Genomic DNA, 26,242 nt, shown 5'->3' on the forward strand with positions numbered 1-26,242 from the left:
CTCTATCCATTCCAAATGCGTTTGGTGAGTGTTTACTCAGCCATTTCCTGGCTATTGCTTTTTTCCTATGTGCTAAATACCAGTCCTCCCTTTTTTTCTCCCCAGATATGTTTCCTCAGATACACATTACCTAACTGCAAGGACCCATAAGATATTTTTCTGTGTAAACTCCCTCAACAGTCAAAGAAGTCATCTTTGGATACCAAAACCTTTATTGGAGTAGGTTTTTATAATATGAGGTAATGTTAGCCTAACCCTAACCCCCCTAGCCCTATATTTCTCTATTGTTGAAATGGGCCATCTAAGTCAGCTGGTATGATTTATGTATTATATGCTCAGGCATAAATAAACATAATATTTGCTTATTTCTTGCTTATTTAGTTTCTTTATGCCAGATTTCTTTACGAAGATTGAATGAACGTTCACTGAGAAGATCTGTCCTCCTCAACTGGCACTATACTACCTCCATCCAATGAACTATTTGCCCGCCTTTTCTCAGCCAATCATTCCCTCGTCACTTTGCTTTAAAGTCACCATCGTTCTCTCAACCCTCTTCTTCCTCCCCATCTCCACCTCTCCATGGTCATCCCTTCGCAATTCTAATCAGAGGTCTCCTTTAGTCATCTGCCTAGCCTATATACTCCGGTGGGTCCTGTCCCTATCTAAGTGCATCGTCTGAGATTCAGTCTGAGATACCGTCACTCTCGAAGTCTTAACTGCTAAAATATTTCCTTGCACATTCATGTTTCCTCAATTAATGTTCGTCTACTTGATCTCTTCTTATTGAAATGCCAGATGTTTAAGAGGGATTGTAAACCTGTTAATATTTAACAATAATGTAACTTCAGTCTCTTAATCTCAAACGAAGGTCAGTGACTGATCATTATAAAAATGTGCTTTTAATTTAAGTTTTGAAACCAGTTTAAAACAGATCAGAGGCAGTGGGGGAAAAAAAAGACGCTGAATCAAGCAAACCACAGTGTGGTTCACGAAAAAGCCATTGCAACTTTTTAAATGATGTCTGTAGGCATAAAGGTGGAGTTCAATGACTGTCAGATGGTACTTTCCAGACAGACTGTAACATGCCAAGTTCCAAAACGCCTGCTGTGTAAAGAGAGTGACTTCTTTTAAGACGGATCAGTGGTTAATTAACCATGGGCGTTTGTTGCAAAAGCCTCTCCAGTGCAAGACCATGTTTCCCAAAACTGGGATTTGTACATATTATTACAAGTCAGTCAGTTACAAAAGCAACTGATGAGGTAAAACTAAAAGGAAAGCTGGTAAATCACTCCTTCCTTAGAATCTGATATGATCCATTATAAATAAGCTGAGTAAGTTAAATCAGTAGAATCTCAGCAACACAGAACCATAACGAGGAAGTCTGCTTCATTTCACACTTAACAACTTAAATAACACAAAAGTTTGTCAGTATAAAATTAAATATCCTTGGAAATACTTCAGGACTAATTCCAAAGTCATTCCATTCCTTTCTCTAGAGAGGAGGTGCAGACTTTAAAACAGACTGCACAACAAATATCAAAACACAAACAGCGCCAGTGATTGCTGTAATTGCGAAACCATGGGCTTCAACTCAAAACCGATGCTGGTATTCCTTGGTGGTAAAGTTTCTTTGTTCCAAAAGCAAAAGATGACGATAATCTGATGGATTGAGCTGCGTTAGTATTTTGTAACAATCCGTTACAAAATAATAATATAATCCGTCAGTTATCTGTCTGTCCTTGTTGTACACGACACATGATCACATTAGTTGTGACGTTATTCAATCATGAGTAAAGTAATCGTTTCATGTAATTCAAATGATTATCCGATGATTATTAATGCATCTGGTTGCCATATGTCAAAAATGGAGCGTTCAGAGTGAGCTGGTGAGAACAAAGCATCGACACTGGGTTTTGCCCTCAGTTTAGACAACAGCCTGGCGTCTTCTTGCAGGCACAGCAGGCATGTGGTATCTTAGATTCTTCCAGAAGCTATTGTTTGAACGTGACTTGGTCAGTTTGTGACTTTCAGTGTAAACTTTCTTCCACGTCAAGGCTCCTTGTTTCTTCTTGATGTAGCACAGGGACTCTGGAAGGCGACTGTAATCCACCGGACCATCTGGTGGAACAGAGTACATTGATAAATTATTGACCACTCCCACATTTCTCAAGCGTACTTTTAAAGAATTCCCGGCCATGCAGTTACCGAGGCAACGCCCAACTTTGAAACACTGGTTACAGTGAAACAAGCCCACAGGTTTATATTCCCAGAAAACAATCAGAGTGATAAAATGGAGAGAAACATTGTGGGACAATTTAGTTTCTGCGTAATTAGGGGTCCAAGCAACGACGTTGCAGGATCCCTATTGTTTTTTCTTCAGATTTTTATTCTTCTTCGCCTTAATGTTCTGCTTTGCTAAAAGTGTCTTCCCAGGACAAACTGCAAGTGCGAAACGCATCAAAGTTAGTAACTTGGTAGAAGTCCTGGTTTTTCACTTTGCGAAGTATAATATGCTTGTGTACAATCATGTGAAGCTTCGTGAAATTCAGGATGTAGGGGGCGCTACAACCACTGCATGTTTATATATTACACAGTAAACTGCTTGAAATGTGACAATAATAATCTGTGGATGACTCCTTACAAGCCCACCAACTTTCGTGCAATACAGCCTATTAAATATTTGAGTCCTATCTCCTACTCAGTTGGCAGACCCAGCTTTCCCCTAGTCACACTTGACCTCCTGTCAGGTCTTTTCCCACCTGCTTTAGTCTATGATTCCCTCCAGTGGAAGACTTTATTTATTTATTAACTAAAAATCTTTGCCTGTTTTTTCTTTTTACAGTCATCCCTATTTAAGTCGTACATATCTAATTTTATATAGCGGAAATTTCAGTATATAGCGGGAAAATATGGCCAATAAACTTTAAAATTTTTTTAAAATATATTTATTATTTTAATTATTTCTACGGTAAAATTCTTTTAATTGATTTTTCTATCATAAAAAAATCAATTAAAACACATATTAAAAAAATAGTCAATGACTGGCGAGTTACAATGGAGAGCGCGGATCATGGCCACTTGTGTTAGAGCATCTTTAAATGCTGAATTCTGCAGCGTATATGAATTTTTCATATTTATTATTTAAATTATTTTCGCAGTAAAATAAGCATTTTCTATCCTAAAATAATAAAAACAGTAAAAAGAAAAACAAAATCAGCTAAAACACATAGTAGAAAAAAAAAATACTTATTTTGTGGCTCTGAGCAGATGAAGATACTCAACCCACTGAAGAAATAGTCTTTAGGGAAGTCGGATTTTTCCACATCTGGACAGAGCCAAGCTAGCAGTTTTCCCCTTTAGTCTAGCAAAGCATCACAAATCAGCTCCTGGATGTGGTTTATAACTGAACTAACAGACAGGGGAGTATCATTTGCTGATTTTTAAGTTAAAGTTGTTCTTTTTAAGCATCTTTGCGTGCCTTTTTTTCTGCAATTGCCTCTTTTTAGAATTGACTGTTACTTATTACCCGTACTACCCTTTACTGTCTTTACATTTGCACTTTATTCACTTTACAGACATGTTTGCGTCCTACATGGACAGTTTGGAAAGTTCAAACACTTGGCATAGTTTTTTTTTGTATAAACTGTGTATTGTTACATTTTTTTTTTTGCTCCTTAAAAGTCTCTTGTTCTTGCACGTCATGCTGCTGCCTTAAATTACCCACCTGGAACAAATAAAGCTTTCTGAATCTGCAAATAAGCCCCTCCCCCAACAACACATTTTGCAACATGGCAATGGAGGAGGTATTTTCTGCATAACTCGGATGACTCATACAATGTGTGGTGGTCCTGGCTCTCAATACATTTATGTATGTTTTCTCAAGCCGTCGGGAATGTTTCGTAGATGTTTTCGGGACAAACTGACATCCAGTTAAAAAGGAAGTCAGGGTATTGTTTCAATTTGTTCTGGCCCATCTGGGACATTTAACATAGAATATACTGGAATTGACCACATATAAGGGAGACGAAATCCTCACAGTCTCTAAGTTAACTGCCGTTAACTGAGATACTCAAGGAACTTGTCTTAAACTGTGGTCTGATGATAATCATGCGGACTCAGGTGGATGTGTTGTAAGCTGTGTAGTATTATGTTACTTCTAGCAAGAGTTTCTATTGTTTTGGTTCCCTGCTACTCTACCGTGCATGTTAGTGTTGTTCAGGTGTTCCGGAACAAATTTCCAATGAATTGAAGCAATACCCTGACTGACCCGCAGATGTTTACGGGACAAACTGACACCTAGTTCAAAGTGCTGTTTGTGTTGTTCAGATGAGTCACTTTTGAACTGGGTATTATTCAGTCTGAGATGTGTACCCATGTCTTCCCATGGCATTTTTTTCTGCAGACGTGGCGTCACAGTGTATATAGTGAATAAATGAGCGGGCACATTACACATTAACACAGAATCTGTCCTCACCCATTTCCACCAGAATTACTTTCAGGTCATTCCGGGTTAAAGCATCATAAAGGCCAATTTTCTGTTCGTAGCACAGCTGGTTTTGGTTGTTATGTAAGGGCAATGTTTCCTGTGTTTGTCCATCAGATGACAGGATAATGATCAGTCTGCGGCACTGGTGAACTGTGACAGCGATGACATCGTGAATCGCTGTGGGGAAAAAAGTTTGAAATGAAGCACATCATTACTTGTTATCACTACTCTTCAAGCCCAGGACAACCTGTTTCTACATCAGTGCGTGACGTTTTTCTTGTGGTAAATTTCCTGGAAATTCTACTTCCTAGCAACTATTTGTTTTAGTCTTGCGAGAGGACACCACTTTGTGACTAAGCATTCGACAGCTCTGTTTATTCTCTGATGTCAGCTCACGCAAATCACAATAAAACGTTTCACCTTCTTGGGCCTGGAAAATTTGGTTGCTTTCCGCAATGTTTCCATCCTCTGACTGTTCAGCGTTTATCCTCATTGCAGGTTTAAATGTGAATCAGATGTGTGTCTACGCCTTACATTCCCCGGGGCAATCATCCCGTCCTCTGATGTACAGGGAATAGCCATGTTGTTCCTCCAGCTCCTCGGGCAGGATCTGCAGGGCGAAGCTCTCTATATCGTCCGAGCTGTCAGTATGGAGGAAGCTCACATAGGCGTCATAGAGCTTCCCATCTGGAACTGTAAAAAGACAGACTCGGCCGTGTGTGTTTGTTCCTCTAACCATGTGTGTATTTGTTCCTCTAACCATTTAACCATTCTAACAGAACGGATCCACTAATTAGACACCTACCTTGTTGTTTGGGAAAATGTCTCAACAGCTTCCTGTAAGCCAAGATCAGGTCTACTCTGAAGAGGAAAAAGGAGGCAGCCAGGCACAGAATAGCCAAGGAGGAAGCGAGGCAGATGGCCACACTTATGTAGAAGTCACTGTAGTCAGCTGGAGAGGGAAAGATGTAAACAAAACTAGGGTGAACACGTACTCTGAGGAGGGATCCAAGAATCTTTTAGAAAGCTTTCTAAACATTCATCCTCATTCATTCATCTTCTGTAACCGCTTGACCTGTGAAAACAACTGATAAAACAGGAACAGGAAAATACCTTCTTGAAGCCAGGCCAAGCCACAGCTCTCTGCGAGTGGGGTCATTATGTAGCAATGAATGGAGACATTCAGGAACTCAGTGCGAACTTTAGAGATGGACAGAGTGGACATACCATACACCTTCCCTCTGGTGTGAATACTAAAAAGGAAAGGAATTAGTCAGAAAGTGAGTTACTAACCAGGCATCTAAGAAAAATAAATGTGTCAGTGATTCATTCATTTACTATATTCAGTTATGACAGGCAGAAAGCAGAAACTCACTATTTCCAGGACTCACTGAGCTCCTCATAGTCCTCGGTGTAAGTCCCGTCAACAGTCCAGTACATCATGGTCTCATTATCCTCGCTGTAGCCTATGTAGGCTAAACACGTGAGGCTTGCGCTCATACCTGGCAATCGGGGGAGATTAAAACAAAGAACAGATGTCACTCTACACATCTGGCTGTCTTGTTAAAAACTGTCAAAAAATATATATATATAACTATAAATCACTGATATCCAAACTGGGAAAAATCTAAAAAGCATGTATTATAAATCAAGTTGTTCTCCAAATCTGTCATTACTGTCAAATATAATTTAATGAAAACCCATTACATAGACTTTCTTTGCCTTTATTTCAAATCAACACCAGTGACTGTGTTGTACACAACAGCGAAGGGCAACATTACCCAGCACATTATTCCTGCATGTTTGTAGAGGAAAGACAGAATATACACCGATCAGGCATAACATTATGACCACATTCCTAATATTGTGTAGGTCTCCCTTGTGCCTCCAACACGGTTGTGACTCATTAGAGAATGGACATGGACCTTCTGAGGGTGTCCTGTGGTGTCTGGCAACAGAGTAATGTCAGTGGTGGGGCCTTTGAGGGGAGGGGCCTCTGTGGATCATCCCACAGATACTTGATCAGTTTGGGATCTAGTGAATTTGGAGGCCAGGTCAACACCTTGTGCTGTTCTTCATGTTTTTTTTAGTTGTTCCTAAAGCGTTTTTGTGGTTGCATCCTGCTGGGGATGGCTGCTGCCATCAAGGAGTGTCATTGCTATGGGGTGGGGGTGTCTGGTCTGGTCTAGGTGGGTGCTACATGTCTAAGTAACATCCACATGAATGAATGCCAGGTCCAAAAGTTTCCCAGCAGAATACTGAATTGTCACAAGATGGTCAATGTTATTTACTTCTACTGTCAGTGGTTTTAATGTTGTGGCTGATTGGTGTACTTATAAACACACACACACACACACACACACACACAGAAATGAAGAAATAGCGATATCAATACTGCTCACTTTTGGTGTAAAATATGTCAAGTTAACAGAGAATCCCATATCTATTTATCTGTAGTAATATCAAGAACTCTGAATTGTCACAAGATGATCAATGTAATTGACTTCTGCTGTCCATGGTTTTAATGTTGTGGCTGATCGGTGTATCTAGGTATTGGTGTGTTTGTCGTAATGGGAGCCTGTTATAATGTGTGATTTGTGTGATACTTGCCTACTGTAACCATGACCACTTCATCCTGAGGGCTGACCACCTGTGGCTCTACTAAAAGTGTTGTTTCAATGTCTAAAAACAAAACAAAACAAAAAACGCATAATCTCAGTGCAACATATAAAGAGTACAGTACAACATAATACAATCTATTGAATCTGCTAACAGGAAACACCAAATTAACTCAGTTAGCAGGAATGGGAATACCATAAATAAACCACAGAGAGTGGGACTGCTGCTCATTCACTCTCACAGCGCACAACATTCCTGCAAATTCATCTTATTAAATAATGTGATGAGACTCTGGGGATCTTTAGTACTCACCGCCTTTAATAGCTACCCGGATGCTGCGTGCGGCTGTGTACTTCCTGCCATCCAAGCTAATGTCTATCAGGCAGGTGTATATCCCGTCATCCTCCTCCTTCGAGCGAGCAGTCAGCCGCATGTCTCCGTTTTTATCCACAGAGACGTCCTCTCTTCCCTGCTGTACTGGGAGGCAGTCCTACACACAGAAACACAGATGGCTGTTATTTTTTTTTTTTTTTTAAATGTGACGACAAACTTTATTAGATAAACCCTGTGGAAAAAAAAAAGTTTGACAAAGAGCCTCACCAAAGGTAGCAGATTGAAACCCCAACAGATGCGACAGACATTAAATGGGACCAAATGAAAATGTTATAGCATAACACCAACACGTTAGAGGAATTAAGATAAAAGATGTTGGATAAAATGTGCAGCTAATAAAGCAGATCATTTCCAACACCCTGTGTTTGCAGGAGACCATTTGAGGGTGGGAGTTCCTCTCATGTTTGAGGTTAGCATAATGTTGGTTGCCATTGCAAAAAAAGGCTGAAGACAGAGGCACCTAAGCTGGAGGACATCTTGGAATCTTTATATAACTTCCTGATAGTACCGCCTATTAACATTTTTGCACATTTTGAGATGCTGCTGGGTGCATTTGTTATCCCTAAACAGGCTAAGAGTTGTCCCTTTTGCTAGCAGTATTTATGCTAAGCTAAGCCAGCGAGAGCACTCATCATCTCATCAAACTCTTGTTTTTTAATGGTGTGGTAATTTGCAAATTAAACAACACGAATGAATTGTTTGTCATTATCCTCATTAATCTCAATCTGGTATCAACATGCACCTTCCATCCAATCAGATGCTGAATTTTGGAAACAGTGTCATATCCCTAACCTTTACAGAAGGGGGCAGTGTTGCACATATAAAAAAGAAAAGCGAGGGAGGGGAGGTTAGCTACAAATAAGGACTAAATTTGCAAATAAATTACAGAAACTAGTATCTTCCACTAAAACGTGCTTCCAAGCAAATGGTTCTTCTCGCCGCATTTGCTTTTAAAAGTGCTTTATTTGCGCTCGAAATCAAACAAACCAGCAGCCGACTAAAGCCCAAGGTCACGCACGGTGGCGCGCAAGTGCTAAACCTTAAAGCTTGTGAATGTCACGGAGCCGTGCACACCTTCATCCAGCGTATCTTCCTGGGGCTGTTCAGTCTGGAAATTTCCGTCTGCTTGCAGGGCAGAGTGTTGCTGACTTCCTTCGTGATCTCTATGGTCTCGGGCGGGTTGGGACACTCCCCCGTGGACACTGACACCTCGAACGTCATCGTGAACAATCTGGCCTCAACCCTAAAGAGAAGGAGAGAAAGTCCCACTAACTGCTTGAATCTTGTAAGATTATTATTAGAATTATTATATTTCAACCAGATAGTGATTAAGTCAAAGCTGAATGAAAGATAAGATAAAATAAGATACATGTGTGGAATTGAGTTCAAACAGGACAGAACAGAGAACAAGGTGAAAAAGCTTGAATGCTTTATTTAAAGGGGAACTGCTGTTTTTTTTTAACAACCTGGACCTTATGTCTGGCATAAAATACGATAGTTTACTCACCCATATACCCATATAACTTGGTGTTATTTGGAGTCAGATATTTAGATCTAATTAGATATATGGCAGAAATAAGGTCCAGGTTGTAAAAAAACAGTACTTCCCTTTTAACTCGTATTCGAGGCTTGCAAAAGCTCTTAAGCATTTCCACAGAACATACTCAGGATGTGGATCTGTGAGAAGCTTAAATTAGTCATATGTCGTAAACATCGCCAGCCACACTTTTGCAACCTTCATTTCTGGGCGTTTTTTTTTTTGGTTTGTTTGTGTTTTTTTACATATAAACAAATAAAGTCATGCCTTAATATTTTATTACATCTTTATTCATACAGTTATAGTTTAGGTTTAAAGCGGATCTTTGCATTTTCCTTTTCACAGCAACAGAACCGAGGAGCCTTGATAATGTCCATCTGTTCACGTATTCTTTAAAATAGTCTTGACACTCTGTTGCTGGATCTCGTTTCTATTTAAACACTACATTTTCCATCAGCCCCACTACTTTCTGTGCAGCTGCTTCTCAAAACAGTCAATTCATAGTTTCACCCCAGGGATTTGCAGACGTTAAAAAAAATAAATAAAAAAAACACTCAACAATCCTGCAGCAAATCCTGCATCCATGCTTCAACATCATCATTTATGCCACCAGCATGCTGGTGTCTTTATACCTTTTCTCACACGTGTAGGTTCCAGTATGAGACACCTGCACGGGTAGAAACCATAGCGCCCCGTCCCTGACTTCCGTTCCGGCGGGAAGGCTCGCGTTGTCCCCCCTGCTCCAGTGTACCTTGGAGTGAGCTTGAGCAGTGTTGCACGTCAGCAGGAACAGGTGGCCAGCGCTTACATGGTAGGTGTCTGTTGCCCTGCTGTGGTCTGAGAGTGACATTGCAAGGGGAGACCAGTCAGACATGCTCGCCGAGTGAAAAACACTCACATACGCCAATGAGCCACAACATTAAAACCACCTTCCTCATATTGTGTAGGTCTCACTTGTGCCCACAAATCAGTTCTGTCTCATCAGAGAATGGACATGGGCCTTCTGAGGGTGTCCTGTGGTGTCTGGCTAAAGAAAGTTGTTAGTGGGGGCCTTTGAGGGGAGGGTCCTCTGTGGATCATCCCACAGATACTTGTTTGGGATCCAGTGAATTTGGAGGCCAGGTCAACACCTTGTGCTGTTCTTCATGTTTTTTGGGGGGTTTTTTTTGGCTATGGGGTGGGGGTGCCTGGTCTGGTCTAGGTGGGTGCTACATGTCTAAGTAACATCCACATGAATGAATGCCAGGTCCAAACGTTTCCCAGCAGAACAGTGAAATGTCATAAGATGATCAATGTTATTTACTTCTCCTGTCAGTGGTCATAATATTATGGCATGGATGACATGGTACCATGGCAACAAAACAGCAGACTCACACATCTCTGGGGTAAACAGACAAGAACAGAATTTATCATAGTTGCAAATCAGAAGTTCACTTTGCATGCAAAAACAGTTTGTTAGTGTGATTTCCATCTTTGTATCCGTTTACTGCTTTTGCTAATGTTCAGCCTGGTTTCTTCTCTTAATTGTGTCTCCAGAAGTACGTATTAGATATTTGTGAAAGTAGTTGTAAAGGTCGGGACAGCATCGCAAACTGTACTGCAGCGTACGGAAGAGTCTCTTTCTCATGACTTTTGAATTACAATATTTCAGGACATTTGGTAAACTCATGCACTGATGCCTCACAGCAAGAAGGTTCTGGGTTCTGTGTGGAGTTTGCATGTTCTCACTGTGTCTGCGTGGGTTCCCTCCGGGTACTCCGGCTTCCTCCCACCATCCAAAGACATGCTCGTTAGGTTCATTGGTGATTCTAAATTGGCCGTAGGTGTGAATCTGAGTGTGAATGGTTGTCTGTCTGTATTAGCCCTGTGATAGACTGGAGACCAGTCCAGGGTGGACTGTAGAGTCACATGTTCGACCCCCTCTATGTCCATGGTTAAGGTGCCATGAGCAAGCAGCTAAAACCCCCTGACTACTCCTTGCCGCCTGCTACATGTGCACAGAACAAATCTCTTGCATGTGTATACAAGCTGTATACACACACATTATACATGACTCATCAGCTGCACAAACACAGTCCTTTGAGACTGCAGGCATAACCTCAGAATCAGAATCAGCTTTACTGGCCAAGTATGTGTACACATACAGGGAATTTGACTCCGGTAACTTTTGCTCTCTTGTACAGAAACACACGGAATTTAAAAGTGAAAAAATAAAAAAATAAATAAAAAATCTCAATCTGTAAAATGGAGGACAAGGGCAGATATATATAAGTTTTATATTCAGCCCTGTGAATAAGCATCTGCTCCTTTCCAGAAATGAATCATCAAGTGCTGAACTTTTTCCGAGCACATTCAGAAATCTAAAACCACAAATGGTAAAAAACATAATGTAGACTGTAACTTTCTGCCCACGGGCGTAAAAAGTCTTGTGAAATGACTGTTCAGCACGCTTCTGTTGTTCACACATATTTTATTTAACTGTGAAATGGTTTTACGACACAGAACCCCTACAGCTAACCCTGGCTTCAATCAGCCAATGGAAATGTTGCGTAGCGCATGAATAAAAGGATAGGAAAGTCTGAGCAGGAACGTTTATTTTATCGTGGTCTCTTATTACAGCGTCCTGCATTTACTCACACCTGCCACACGGTGTCACTGCCGCGCTTTTGTTATAATGCCGCATTCAGGATAAGTCTGAACTTTAAACATAAGCCAGTGGAATTATTCCCTAATTGAGTCACTTCGAGTCAATTACATCGTGTGGTATTTTATTAAATAGCCCAGTGGGTTGTTATTAGGTTTACTCTATCGTTCTAGTTTCAAATTATTCGGAAATTGTTCTTTAATTGTACTATTCGATGCTCGAAATATCATATTTAAAGTCTCACTCGAACGCAGCATTGACGCTGGTTTTGTCGCATGGCGGACGAAGTTTATTTTTCCAAAGTTGTGAATGAGATGTTCAGAGACGAGCCGTTGGATTTATTAATAAGTCCCCGTGCACGGAGGACGTCAATAAAAACAAACGCAAGGTAAGACAGCTGAGTCTGTGTTTGCTGCTTGCTCGCGGCAGCCTGTCATGCTGGGCAGGGCCTGTGCAGGTGTATATGAACCATATGAACGCGATTCCGGCTCTTATTATTGTGCACTTTTTTTTTCTCTCACTATAAAAAAAAGTGCTTAACGTGCGGATTTTTGTTTTGTATTCTGAGGTTTTTCTTTCCCACTGCTTTCAGTTTCTGCTTTAAGCATGAAGTTGCTGGTTAAAGAAAAAGAGAGTGCAATTCCTGTGGCAGACGTGTGGAGTTTGTTTGTTTAGCAGAGATAGAGCTTGGTTTTAAATGTGGTGAGCAAATCCTGTTTAGACATTCAGGTTCTTATTTCTTAAATTTTGCCTACGTACCTTTTTTTTTTTTTTGCACTTTTAAATTGAGATATTTAGGGTTTTTTTTTTTTTGGTTTTTTTTGGTAGCAAATGGCCTGGTTTTAATGTGCAATGTTTCTCTGCACGTATGCTCTTCACAAATTCATTTCAAACCGGGATTTTCTCACCTCATCTGCAAAAGTGAAAGATCTCCAAGTCTTACTTTAAAACGTTTAAACATTTGTAGGTGATGTTTCAGGTTAGTTTCATTTCGGTTTCATTTGGAGCTTAGCTTTACTGGCATCTGTCTGGCTTAATACAAAAGCAGCTCTTCTCTTCTCAGCTATCTCTCTCTAAATTCTCTTTTTAAATACGCTGTGCAGTGGCTGTGTTTTGTTTCTTGTTTAATCTGGCTTTCTACATTAGATGTTTCCCAGTGTAGTATTTTTTCCAGAATTGCCCAATACGTTGTGTTCAGAGGTTCTTCAAACAGTGAGGAATTGTTTTGTTTGAGAGTGTCACAAGATTTAATAACCACTATCAGTAGAACGTCTCAAACAACAGTGACGTAAATTGCTGTTGCTGTCTGGATGGGAACACAATGTTATCAGATGACTTTATCGGTTTGTTGCCATCCAGTCCTGAAAAACTAAAGCTGAGCTTCAACGAAAAGTAAAGTTATCAGCCACAACAATATGACCACGGACAGGAGAAGTGAATAACATTGACCATCTTGTGACAATGCAATGTTCTGAAGGGGAACTTTTGGACCTGGTATTCATTTATGTGGATGTTACTTTGACATGTAGCACCCACCTAGACCAGACCAGACCAGGCACTCCAACCCCATAGCAATGACACACCTTGATGGCAGCAGCCATCCCCAGCAGGATGCAGCCTGACAGAAAAACGCTTTAGTTTTAGTATTCAAAAAAAACAAACATTTTGGATGGTGGGAGGAAGCCGGAGTACCCGGAGGTAACCCACGCAGACACAGGGAGAACATGCAAACTCCACACAGAATCCAGAACCTTCTTGCTGTGGGGCATCAGAGCATGAGTTTTTACCAAATGTCCTGAAATATTGTAATTCAAAAGTCATGAGAAAGAGACTCTTCCTTACGCTGCAACAGTTTGCGATGCTGTCCTGACCTTTACAACTACTTTCACAAATATCTAATACGTACTTTTGGAGACACAATTAAGAGAACCAACCAGGCTGAACATTAGCAAAAGCAGTAAACAGATATAAGGACTGAAATCACACTAACAAACTGTTTTTGCATGCAAAGTGAACTTCTGATTTGCAACTATGATAAATTCTATTCTTGTCTGTTTACCCCAGAGATGTGTGAGTCTGCTGTTTTGTTGCCATGGTACCATGTCATCCATGCCACACCATGACCACTGACAGGAGAAGTAAATAACATTGACATGGACCTGGCATTCATTCATGTGGATGTTACTTAGACATGTAGCACCCACCTAGACCAGACCAGGCACCCCCACCCCATAGCCAAAAAAAACCAACAAAAAAACATGAAGAACAGCACAAGGTGTTGACCTGGCCTCCAGATTCACTAGATCCCAAACTGATCAAGTATCTTTGTGATGATCCACAGAGGCCCCTCCCCTCAAAGGCCCCCACTAACAACTTTCTTTAGCCAGACACCACAGGACACCCTCAGAAGGCCCATGTCTATTCTCTGATGAGTCACAACTGTTTTGGAGGCACAAGGGATTAAAGAGCGTTTTTGCTGTATGGTACTTTAATGCGTGTCTTAGCGTAGAAGAGGTTGTTGGACTTTTCTAGTGTTCTTTTCCTGGGTTGCCCAGTCCTGTGCGTCCTGTCCAAACAATGACGTAGAGCCTTGTTTGTGAGTTATTATAAGTAGAGCATCTCATACACAACCAGAAACACAATGTTATCAGATGATTTAGCAAAAATGTTGCCATCAAACATGATACAAGAAGAGCTAACCTAATAGAACAGGTTGGGTCAGGTAAGGATGATTACTAGAAAGATAACTCCCCTCCCCTGCAAGATTTTGTACTTGTAGGAGGAAAGGCAGTGACGCACATTTTATCAGATTGTGTGAACTGAACTGGTGCCAGTTTCTAGAAAGCACCTATGTTGTATGAGTTACACATGTCTTCTTTAGGGCATTAGTTTATAATTAATTTGATGACAGCCTGATGACATTTTGCTTGAGATCAAGAATCACTTACTTAGAATTACTTAGATTTTTAGATTTAGTTTTTTTTTTATAGTAATTATCAGTCTACAGCGGTTTTCTTGGTACTGGAATGCATCATTCATTGAAAGCGGCTGCAGGTCTGTATTTGTCAACTTGGGTGGATCTTGATTGAGTATTTCAATATTCCCTGCCTTTACATGCAGGACAACGTGCTGTAGTGTGTTTCCCAAATTCCTCTCTGCACCGTCACTGGAAAGAAGCAAATCTGCTGCAGAAAGCAGAAATAACTTGTAGCGTCTTGCAGGGATTATTTTGCTGACCCGGCCTCTCATGCAGGGCTGATTTATTGTGCAACTTCCTTCCGTTTGAACAGTTTCCTTTAACACCTTTCATGTAGGGGGCTTCCTGGAACCTCAGCTATGAAAGAGCAGAGTGTAAATGTTGGTTGTCCATGACCTATTTGATCAGCACTGAAGAAGCAGATTGAAACCCACAGATGTGTCAACATTAACATAGTGGAGCCCCTTTGTTGTAAACTAGTCATTAGTCTTACTGTCAGAAGATGTGATGAGCAACCTTGCGTCCTTATGACCGAGGATGCGGCTGTGGAGAGACCAGCGTGTCTAATTGTATTTTTATCTCATTTTTATCTCTGTTTTTTTTATTTTTTATTTTTTATATGTTTCTCTTTATGTTCACGTCAGTCTATTGAAGCACAAGATGTAAGATCAGAGCTAAGTAACGGATGAGGCGTATCCGGGGCAGAGCAGATTTTAAAATGGTTTTACTTCATATTTCAGTTCCAAAGACTTTTGCTTTAATTCATAAATATGTTTTATCTGAACAATGGCGATAACGCACTTAATAAACCGGCTACCTGGCTGTTTGCGGGAGACGACCGAATACCAGACACGATTCCAGGCAGCAGCCGTCTACAAATGTCAAACCCATGTCAAAAAACACAACCAAAGCAGGTTACTGGCGACGCTATTTTGCTCTGTCTTTGCTGAGACCGATGTTTCCTTTCTCATTAATTGAAGAATCTTGTTTTGACGATAATTATCATCTGTCGCTCATGAAATTAGTCATAATTTCATGTTTTTTTGACGTTGGTGTGAGACCCATTTTTTCATTTTCGTTCTTTTTTTTTCCTTTTGTTTGCCTTATCTGCACTGAAATGTCCCCTGTCATCAGTCTGTTTAATTCGCTGACTACTCTTACCACCACTATGCATCACACCGTGCTGTGTTAAATGGAAGTTCCGAGATTGACCCAGTGGTAACAGGATAAATAATATGTGACGTCTCACTATCGGGTCTGTCGGGTATACACACCCTCATATTGTAGTTTCAGTTATTGCAGTATTGATTTTTTTTAAATTCCTCATTTTGTTTGTTTCCTCATTCCTTCTTTCTCTCGTTAGTTCCTTCTGAGTGACCGCTTTGCCAACCAGTTAGTCATCACTCAGCAAACTGACATAATTTATCATGTGCTTGTTTTGCACTTACTTCATGGACATTTGGATTGATGCAGTGTGCACAAATTGTAAATAAACTACGATACTTGACGCTATGCTTTCCATCTAGTCCTCCAGCTTCCTCCCACCGTCCGAAGACATTCTCGTTAGGTTCATTGATTCTAAATTGGCCGTAGGTGCGAGTGTGAATGGTTGTCTGTCTCTCTGTGTTAGCCCTGAGATAGACTAGAGACCTGTCCAGGGTGTACCCCAGCTGGGATAGGCTCCAGCTCCCCCCGACCTCGACCCTTCACAGGACAAGCGGTTACAGAAGATGAATGAATGAATGAAAAAATGCATGAAGAAAGCTCTGCTGCTTTGATGTCCTAGCCACTTATAAGGTTGAGATGTATTGTCTATGTGCTACACCTGCATGTTTGTGGGAAGCTGTTACTCACACGTCACAGATCTTATCTGTTATCCGAAGCATTGCTCAAGCGTCTGTCGTGTTATGACCAGCAAAATCAGTGCTGACACACGAGCCGTGAGCTGTAACTTTCAGTTCATTATTTACCGAATAGGTCCCTGTCTTTTGAGCGTCGTATGACATTTTCTATTAAAGAGCTAAAATCTGAAATCTCTGTCCCAACCCACAGACTGCCGTGTTCATTATTTGACTGGGACAGATGAAACCGAAAACTACTTAGAACTCAAGAGTCCGCAAGTACTTTGACATCCTATCAACAATAGAGCGGCGTGTCATAAATTTTCCATAAAGCCGGAGCCTGATACCAGCTTCAGAAATAATTTCCAACATCTGTTGGACTCTTAATGTGTGGATCAGTACTCACTGTGTGCCACCGCCGCGAATGCCAGCTGTAGAGACAGAAAGCAGAGCCAGCCCGCTGCTGCTGCCATAGTTTCCTTCTGCGGGACCAGACAGGTTACATTTCATTTAAGTCCTTCATGATTTCCTCGACGCGTTCGGCTCATGTTCTCAGACAAGTGGTCTCTCTGCGATAGGTTCCCTGACACATTTCCTGAGGTGCTGCGACGCACGGCTTTCCTGTAAGGGAAGTGAGAGAGGCGGCAGACACAAGGAAGTCAGGACTAAAACACTCCCAATAAAGTCCCAGGGAGTTCCAGTGATTGGCAGCACAAGCAAGAGGTCAAACAGTTTAAAGGAACACTATCTCTCTTTATCTCCCTGAAAGAAAATAAATATATTAATCTCCCCCTTGTCGCTGTCAATGTCAGTGTCAATGCCAGCTTATTTAGAAAGCGCATTTAAAAACAGTGAATGTTGACCAAAAACATTTCTCTTTATCTCTCTGTTGGCCACAGTTTAACGATTAATCTCACTGTGTGATTCATAATTGTGCTTTCATTCCAGGCCGCAGCGTAGTAGGTTCAGGTAAATAGAAGGAAATTAGACTGAAGTAAGAGATAGGAGGCCACTTCTACAACGGTTTGATGAATGACACTTTACAGGACGTTTTGTCATTAATAGTTTTAGAATATTTCCTACACTGGTATTTAATTTGCAGTCTCTTTTTGTAAAAATACATATTCAAATGTACATGAATAGGAAAAAAAACAAAAACGAACAATAATAGCTGCAAACTATTGATTAACAACCCTTAGCACTACTGTTTTATTTCATTTTATGACATTAACTTGGTTGTTATTTATGGTAATAAGGGTTTACTGCCCTGGAATGTCAGAGCTCCATTCGAAAAGTGAAGTGGTAACCTTGCAGTGACTGAAACTGACATGCTCAGCACGTCTATTAAAAACCAAACGCCAAACATTTGGCGAAGTGGATGCAAAAATAGCTGGATGTGAAATTCATCTTCGGCGTGTGGTAAAATGCACTCATGCGCTGTTACATTATGCGACGAAAGAAAAACACAATAAAACTTTTGAGTCAGTGTGAAACCAATACTAAATTTCACAGACGCTGACACCAAGTGTAGTCAGGTGATACTGGTTTTATTACATAATTGTAAACCATTATCTAAACCCTACATGAAATATGACCTAATGAAGATGTTACGATTCACTAGAGGTTTCTAACGGAAAGAACAGACCCAGACTGTAAATTTGATGGGAAGTTTCAACTCACCTTTAACATTAAAGACTGCTGCTTTTTACTTAAAGCGAACCTCTGGTGAGCTGCTGGGTTTTTCCTCTTTCTCCTCCTCCTCCTGTCTCTACGTCGTTTTTGTACTGCTCCACAAACCCCTGCGTGAATTTTCCACTCGGCATAAAAAAAAAGTACCACTCGTATTGCGGTGTAGGTGCTAATGAGTTTTGTCTGAAATGTAGGTCACCAGGTCTTGTTTGTTTCACATGTGAAAGTGACCTGCAAAAAATGTCTTGCAAAAGGTGTAGGTTTCCTGCACGCATGCAGTTAAGAAGATTAAAAAAGGCTTCATTGTTCTTTACAATTGTTTTCATCCTGAAAAGAGTGATTAAATAAAAGAGTGAGGTGGTCAGAAGGCATCACATTTTTACAAGTCTGTGTTGTTTCCAAAAAAATAAACCTAGAATAAAGACAACTAGAGTTTTCTTGAAGATGTTTCACCACTTAGACAAGTGGCTTCCTCAGTTAAATGACTGGCGGGGAGTTTGTGAGTTTTTTTGTCTGGAACATCCATGGGTGGTGGAACTGAACTTCACACGACTAGGTTCTGTTGACGACCAAATCCTCTCCTGCAAATGGAAGAAGCTGTTCACACGAACCTGGGTGGTGTTGTGTTAGTTAGTGGTGCTCTGCGCTGAGAAGGTTCTTAGTCATCCAGGTCATGATGGGGAGTTGGGGTTTAAAGGTGACAGAGAATGAAAAAACGTTTTTACCTTGTCTTTGTTGAATAACGGTAGTCTGCCCGCATTCACGAACATACGAAAAGTGCTAGACATTCTGAACATCTCCGTTTCATAGAAATTCCTCCTTTAGAAATGTCAGCCAGAAAATGGCCCAATCTGAACAACGGATACATATTACGTAAAATGCATCTCACTGCCCCCTAGAGGTGGGCGGATCGATCCAAATATCGATAATATCGATACCAACGTCGGTATCGAGATTGATCGATAACAATGTAATGAGATCGATACTTAAGTTTCAGTTTCTCTCGTTTCATTAAAGAAGCGACCTGACTCTGTTTGTCTAGATGCCGCTGCTATCACAGAGCAGATCAGGCTAATTTTGCTCCTCCTCCCCCTCACGTGTGTTTGTTGTACCGTCACGTGACTCCGCGGCGCCAGGTGACCGAACACCGCCCACCGCTACCAGCCAGGCCTGACCAACTGCAACACATTACTCACAACGAGAGAAAGAGTAAGGCTGTTTGGTTATATTTTCGGGCCGAAAATGAGACGATAGCAAGTTGTGCCATTTGTAAAAAGGTGGTAAGATACAGTGGTAACACAACAAACTTGTATAAGCATATGGAAATTTTTAAAATCCCCGCCCACTTGGCCCCTAAAGATCGCTGATAAGAAGAAAAAAAGTGCACTAAAGGGGAGAAATGTTGTCTTATTTTTGTATTGTATTGTACTTCCTAAACACGTCCTTACATTATTTATAATATTTGTTGTGGAGTGATAATTTTCTACACTTTGTTTATTTAAGAAAAAAAAAAATCCAGAAAGAAGTTCAGTGAAGGGAGAGATTTAGTTTTTATTGTAGTTTCTGAACACTGCCTGAAAAATAATTTCTTTTTATTTGTCCTCAAGCGATCATTTTGTGTTGTTTCTGAACAAAAACTTTTATTGTGATAAAGTATTTTCTATTTACTTATAAACCAAATTCTGTACTGGACTTTATCGGATTAATAATCCAAAAGGCAAATCGCGAAAACACTTAAAATGTCATGAGAATTAATTCAGATTTAGATTGATTCAGATTGATGGTGCATCCACCTTAATTTTTAAAAGGTATCGATATCGGTATCGCCGATACTGGCCCAGTATTTACTTGGTATCGGATCGATACCAAATCTAGCGGTATCGCACACCTCTACTGCCCCCCCACTCTCATTCAATTCCCTCCCCTTCAAAATAATTTGCATACATCCGCCCTCTCGCCTCCAACGGGAAGTACATTGCAGCAGTGCTTGCGGAGTTCAAGGCGAAATGGCGAGTCACGTTCCGAGGTGTGCTCTTCCAGGCTGTGCAAGCGGTGTGCAAACTTTCCATTACATTCCCACCGAAAGAAATGCACGAGATGCGTGGCTGCTGTTCATTTATAATCGGATTCCAACTACATTCAACCACAGACTGCTACTTCGTTTGTGAACGGCAGTCTATGGCGAAAGATAAATTATTTTCTGGTCCCGATCGACTTGTGCCTTGGATTATACATATGTTGTTTTTCAGAATAAAAAATGATTTTACATGTCAAGAATGTCACAGTTTGTCGCAAGATAGTTAAGTAAAACGCTATGGAAAATACGTAATTAAACGAACTACAAGTCCCGCATGCTGGCGCGTACAGAACCGACCAAAACTCCCTTCGGTAAGTAGAGGGGCGGGACTTCGGCTCTCTTGGGTGGCAGCAAATGCAGCCAATCAGCGTCAAGTGCTTGCATTTCATAATGAGGTTGCCAGTTAAGCCCGAAGGGGCGCCAAATAGGTGCAAAACCACGCGTTTAAAATCCCCCACCCTAATATAGCTTTCTGAGAGAGGTTTTTAGGAAGCTTCTAAGGCATTACAGACCCAACCAAAATTTTGTTGTCTGCATGTCACATCACAGATCAAGGATAAATACCCCGTTCAATCATTCTATGTCACCTTTAAGTCGGAACATCTGTGGATGACTACTGTCTGTTAACAGCCAGTGGTACAGTACCGACCCGTTATACTGTTGAGTGAGTTTTACTGAGAAGTCTTTCTTCATTCTTTCAAACCACCTGCTTTCACTTATTAAAATGTGTAAGTTGTTCTGGTGAATTGTCGAGCTCAGACCTAAACATCTTTGTGAACACACAGATGTTCCAAATAAAAACCTAAGCTAGGGATGTCCTAGATAGATAGATAGATAGATACTTTATTAATCCCAAGGGAAATTCGAGCATCCTGATCGGTGTCCGGACCAACCTAGCCATTTTTAAAATGATCCACTCTGTATCGGGTTTCAGCCAAGCCCAATTGTTGTTGTTGTTTGTTGTTTGTTTCTGATTAAACACAAAAATGCCAAAAATAAGTAAATACATTGATCAGGCATAACATTATGACCACCTTCCTAATACTGTGTAAGTCTCTCTTGTTGCCTCCAAAACAGTTGTGACTCATCAGAGAATGGACATGGGCCTTCTGAGGGTGTCTTGTGGTGTCTGGCAACAGGATGTTGTTAGTGGGGGCCTTCGAGGGGAGGGGCCTCTGTGGATATCTCACTGGCTCCTCCTATTATCCAACCGCATCTCAACAGAAAAACAAATAGCATTAAAAAACAATCAGATTGACTCGTTTTATACATACTGGTCACAACTCAAAAATATGTGCTTAGGTGTCTATAGTGTCCCGGATGTTCCCAAAAACCCCGCCAGCACCCCACATATGAATGACTGAGCCGTTTGTTATTTCTGTTACGTGTTTTTTTTTTTTTTAAACTCTTATTTATTGATTTCTTTTTTCTTTTCTTTTTTTTCATATTCTCCTCTCTCCTTAAGCAAAACTGTCTTAATAGGTAAAGGTTCTGTCAGTTATGTTTTACTTCTTTGGGGTGAAAAAAAAAATATCCCTTTACAATGCTATACTAAACCGTCATACTTCCTATCATTGAAAATATTATTTATGTTATTGTAATTAAGCAAAATATAATGTAACAGGTAGCAATGATTTCTTGTCATCCTCTCCCCTCTTTGCCTCTTTGTTTACTGATATTGCAATTTTTTTTATTTACGTATTTATTTGATTTTTTTTTTTTTTTATTTTCCACTCACCCACGCAACACACACACAGTTTATCTTGTTCAATGTTCTGCACTGTTTTGTCCTTGTCCTGTAAGTATTTTGGTTGTTTTTCCTTATCAATAAGAACCCCCCCCCCCCCCCCCCCCCCCCCCAAGAAAAAAACAAAAAAAAAAACAGGCTGAATCACTAGGCTGACAGTCGGGGACAGTGGTGGACAGTGGTGGACAGTGGTGGACAGTCGGGGACAGTGGTGGACAGTGGTGGCCTGGCCGTTGAACTGACGCTCAGCCGCTGAAGCGCACACAGACTGAGCAGCAACGTTGGGCACAAACCGCACAAACACGCCCTCCTCTCTTTTTGTGAGGTTCTCCGTCAGGTCATAGCACTGCAGACATACACACAGTTGCGCCACCGCCCCCTCCTCCCGCCCACATCTGTAGCCTCGGTCAATATGCAAAAGTGTTTGAAGTTTCCTTGTTCAGTGTTACAGAGAATAAACCTACACATCTGCAGTGCACCACCTGTGTACCTCTCACTCGTGGTATGATACTATGGTTGACACAGTGGTTAGATTTATAACTAGTCTGGTACCTGTTACATTTAAATAGGGTTGGTCTCAAGTTTCGGTGGATGATGGTGTGACCTATGTTATTTAATCTACTACTACACTGTTGAATGTTTTGCAGCACAACAACAAAAATAGTTATTTTGTAGAAGAAAGAAACGGTGTGGGAGCATGTGGAGCCTTAGTTTTATTATTTTACACTGTCGCATCGGTAGGCGCCCAACCTAACTCACTCTTGGTGTTTTGCGTTAATCGGGTTGAGGTGACCTGGGATGGTGTCAAATACCCGGCCTGAATTATTGTCCCCGTCCGTCCCTGGTGGTGGAAATGTTTTTTTTTTTTACGGGGGGATCAAAAAAGCTAAAAACTCAGAAGAAGATTTCTGCTCATTTATTGGAAAAAAAATAGTCAAACATTAACATAATAACAACCATCATGACAAATTCAATCTTATTTCACAGCTGTATTTTTCACCCAGTGTTTCCTTACCATTGCAAAAAAAAGTAAGTGGAGGACAATTTCTACAAACGATATTTACACATTTTTCTTTAGCATAAGTCTCATAAATGTTTTTTCCACGTTGTAACCTAGCTTTTTGCGCTTACCTGCTGCAAGATATTGCTTTTATAAATAACATACATACACACACTTAAACATGCACCTCTTTGTGGCTGTGGTTCTTTGCAGTTTGATTGCTGCAGCTCAATAACTGTACATAAAAGGCAGCATTTGATGTAATATTAACAGTTTACTGCTTGACCTTTTCTAAAACTGTAAAAACTTATATACACATTTTACATATTTACACTTTAAATTATACATTTCTACATGTTGCTAATATACAGGATCACTTTGCTTTATTCTTCCATTTCCTCCTGTTAACGGCTCTTGTACTAGTGCGAACCAGCGATGCATAACCCAAACACTCTCCATTAGCTACTGTTGTTGAGTCTTGGAGAAAAGGATCTTCCACATTTTCTTGATATGTTACTTTAATGTCACCACATCCTGTACATTACACGGTTATGGACCTATATTAATTTACTTTGTTCCTTCAACATAATTTGAAGCTAACTGAGTAAGGAATTGTTGAGGGACCATTTTCAGTAAGGGTACTTTGTAGTTGTATTTGAGATGTAACCTTGGCTCGGAGTGTACAACTCATCTCTGTGTGGGGGGGGTTAACTACATGACACATTCGGTTCGGAAACCCACAGTCCTTCTCTCTGGTTCATTTGACACTCATACCTGACTTTGTCTTAAGTTCAGCAAGGCAATTTTCTCAGGATACACCACCCTCTTGCCTCTGACCGGCATATGATACCGCATCTCCTTCCAAAACCTGGAGGAAGGGGAGAGGGACGGTGATGACTGTGAGTCCTTTCCAGCTTTAACCACATCGTCTCTCCTCCTCATACACGTCCTCCTGCTTTGACTTGTCCTGAGGTTCTTCCACCAACACACCGCACCCTGCTTCTTCCTCAGGTGACGCACTGACTCTGGGAACAGAGCCAGCTGAGCCGGGGTGATCTCTTCCAACTCAACCAGAACCACCTGTGAAGCAGTGTTGCATTAGAACCATGAGCTTTTAACTTTTGTTCGTCAAATAATCATGCTTTTCTGTCTTTCGAGGATCTAGATGCAACAAATTGTGTGCTGTGTGTGTTTGGAGAAAGTTGACCTTGGCACTGGATGTTCTCATAGCATTTGTTTTGACAACTTTGGGGAAGGAGAACTCCATAAACGGTACATAAGTTGTTGAATGACTTCCGTTTTTTTGAAGTCGACTAATATGTAGTGAAAGTAGAGTCAACTAGTCGATGATGTCACACATAAAAACACAGTAGAAAGTAATGCTTTGCAACAATGAAATCTATGTACTTGACCTGGTAGCGTCTCACACAAAAGAAGCTACGGAGGCTTTTCTGCAAGGTAATTGAAGCTTGAACACTAGCTACTGTCCGTCGTAGCGCAATGCCATAAACGCCATCAGTCCGACACTTCTAATAACTGTCAGCTCTCCCATAACTTCCATCTCTCGCATGGTGCATTCACTGACATCAAGGACAAAAAAAACTCTACACAACCACAGCAACAATGTCAACTATTGATAAGTCGCAGATATGTGTAGCGTACAGGGCTCGACAGTGCGAGCACCTCGTCGCAAATGCTAGTAAAAAATTGTTCTGTGCGAATTGTGAAATGCAATTAGTAGCACGTGTGCGACTACCGAATTTTGCCGTTCAATAAATGTTTTATGATGTGTTGCTGACGTTTGGAGGTTGTGGCCGGTTGTGCACTTGAATGCAGCCTCAGCTGAAAAAAAAAATACATGATTTACACGTAGTGAGCGTGCTTGCCGACGTGCTGCGGAAGACGGTTAAAGGCAGAGGGAGTATCTATGGCAGGGGTGCTCATTACGACGATCACGATCGACTGGTAGACCTCTAAGGTAGTGCGGGTAGATCGCGTGCCACTGAAATTTTAGTCTTAAACATTCATCCGTTGCAACTCCAAAACAAACAGCAAGACAAACGTTCATCTTTACTTATTTTTACTTTATATTTGCAACATACCCTCAGTTCAGCGGCATAAGTCCACAGCCACGCACAACTTCAACAACAATCAACAATGAAGACTACCCTTCTTTCTTAAAGAGACAGTGCTATTTTTCTAAAGGTGCAGTGCACCAATTTTTCTTGATAAAAATAAAAGCAAAGATGGATAGGGCTTTTAACACTGTAGCAACAATAAATGTGAAAGTACAGGTTTAATGCTGACTGGCAGAAAACATTCCCGTGGATCCTTTACGAAAACGAATTAATGTAAGTACTGCAAAGCGCAGAAGCAAGCAGCTGGAAAGTCTGTTTATGTCACAGGCAACGCAAACTTCAAACGAGATAATTTAGTGAAACACAGTAAATCGCATAGGCATTGTGGACCCTGCCTGTTGTATGAATGTTCTACACAGGCCAAATAAGCTTAAGTCTGTTGTCAGTACTTGTTACAGTATTATTCTTTGGGCGGCTGTGGCTCAGTAGGTAGAACGGGTTGTCCACGAACCAGAGGGTTAGCGGTTCGATCCCCGGAATGTGCCACATGCCGAAGTGTCCTTGAGCAAGACACTGAACCCCCAGTTGCTCCCAGTGCGTGGCACTGGTGTGTGAATGTGTGTGTGCTTGTGTGAGCGAATGGGTAGATGTGTCTATGACTGTAAAGCGCTTTGAGTACCAATAGGTAGAAAAGCGCTATATAAAAGCAAGGCCATTTACCATTTACTTTTTGGAGAATTTTACTTGCTGTTTTGATACCGTCTCAGTTGCACTGTGCACATTTGCACCTATAAATAACTGACAATACATGAGTGGTTACAGTATTATTCTCTCTGCACTCTTTAGAGAATATAACTAAAACTTAAAAAGCTATGAATTTAATTGTTTTGCTTATAAATGCCTCCTCGTTGACCTCATATCACTTTATTAAAGAAAAACACATTATTTGGTAACTTTTCATCGTGCCCCTAAAATTATTTGTGTGCTACTAGATTTTTCAACTTAGTAGCACACGTGCTACTTGGGAAAATGCTAAGCGTCAAGCCCTGGTAGCGTATATAAATTAGCACTGTCAGTCATGTTTAATAGTACTTCACAGCATGTTGTAAGATGGAATCTGTGTATAGCAGCTAAAAGTCTAACAATTAAAATTA

The 26,242-nt window shown here is 40.8% G+C and overlaps 2 protein-coding genes across 2 annotated transcripts in view; both read right to left on the bottom strand.

Annotated features, from left to right (window-relative positions):
* Positions 1-883: 883 nt before the first annotated feature.
* On the bottom strand, positions 884-17,522 carry LOC311488338 (interleukin-1 receptor type 1-like). Its single transcript, XM_084544969.1, has 11 exons — positions 16,904-17,522; positions 9,668-9,872; positions 8,573-8,741; positions 7,418-7,595; positions 7,097-7,168; positions 5,862-5,988; positions 5,600-5,739; positions 5,292-5,438; positions 5,021-5,179; positions 4,475-4,663; positions 884-2,118 (listed from the first exon to the last, which is right to left on the bottom strand). The coding sequence occupies exons 1-11, from the start codon at positions 16,968-16,970 to the stop codon at positions 1,925-1,927; spliced, it is 1,647 nt and encodes a 548-aa protein (XP_084401095.1). The 5' UTR covers positions 16,971-17,522; the 3' UTR covers positions 884-1,924.
* Positions 17,523-22,911: 5,389 nt separating this feature from the next.
* LOC311488339 (interleukin-1 receptor type 1-like) overlaps positions 22,912-26,242 on the bottom strand; it is a 31,407-nt gene continuing 28,076 nt past the window's right edge. Inside the window, exon 12 of the mRNA XM_084544970.1 lies at positions 22,912-24,090. Coding sequence (XP_084401096.1) covers positions 23,779-24,090 — 312 coding nt within the window. The 3' untranslated portion in view covers positions 22,912-23,778. The remainder of the gene's footprint in view (positions 24,091-26,242) is intronic.

The sequence above is a fragment of the Chelon labrosus genome (genome assembly GCF_963514085.1).
Source record: "Chelon labrosus genome assembly, chromosome: 5".
Lineage (NCBI taxonomy): Eukaryota > Metazoa > Chordata > Actinopteri > Mugiliformes > Mugilidae > Chelon > Chelon labrosus.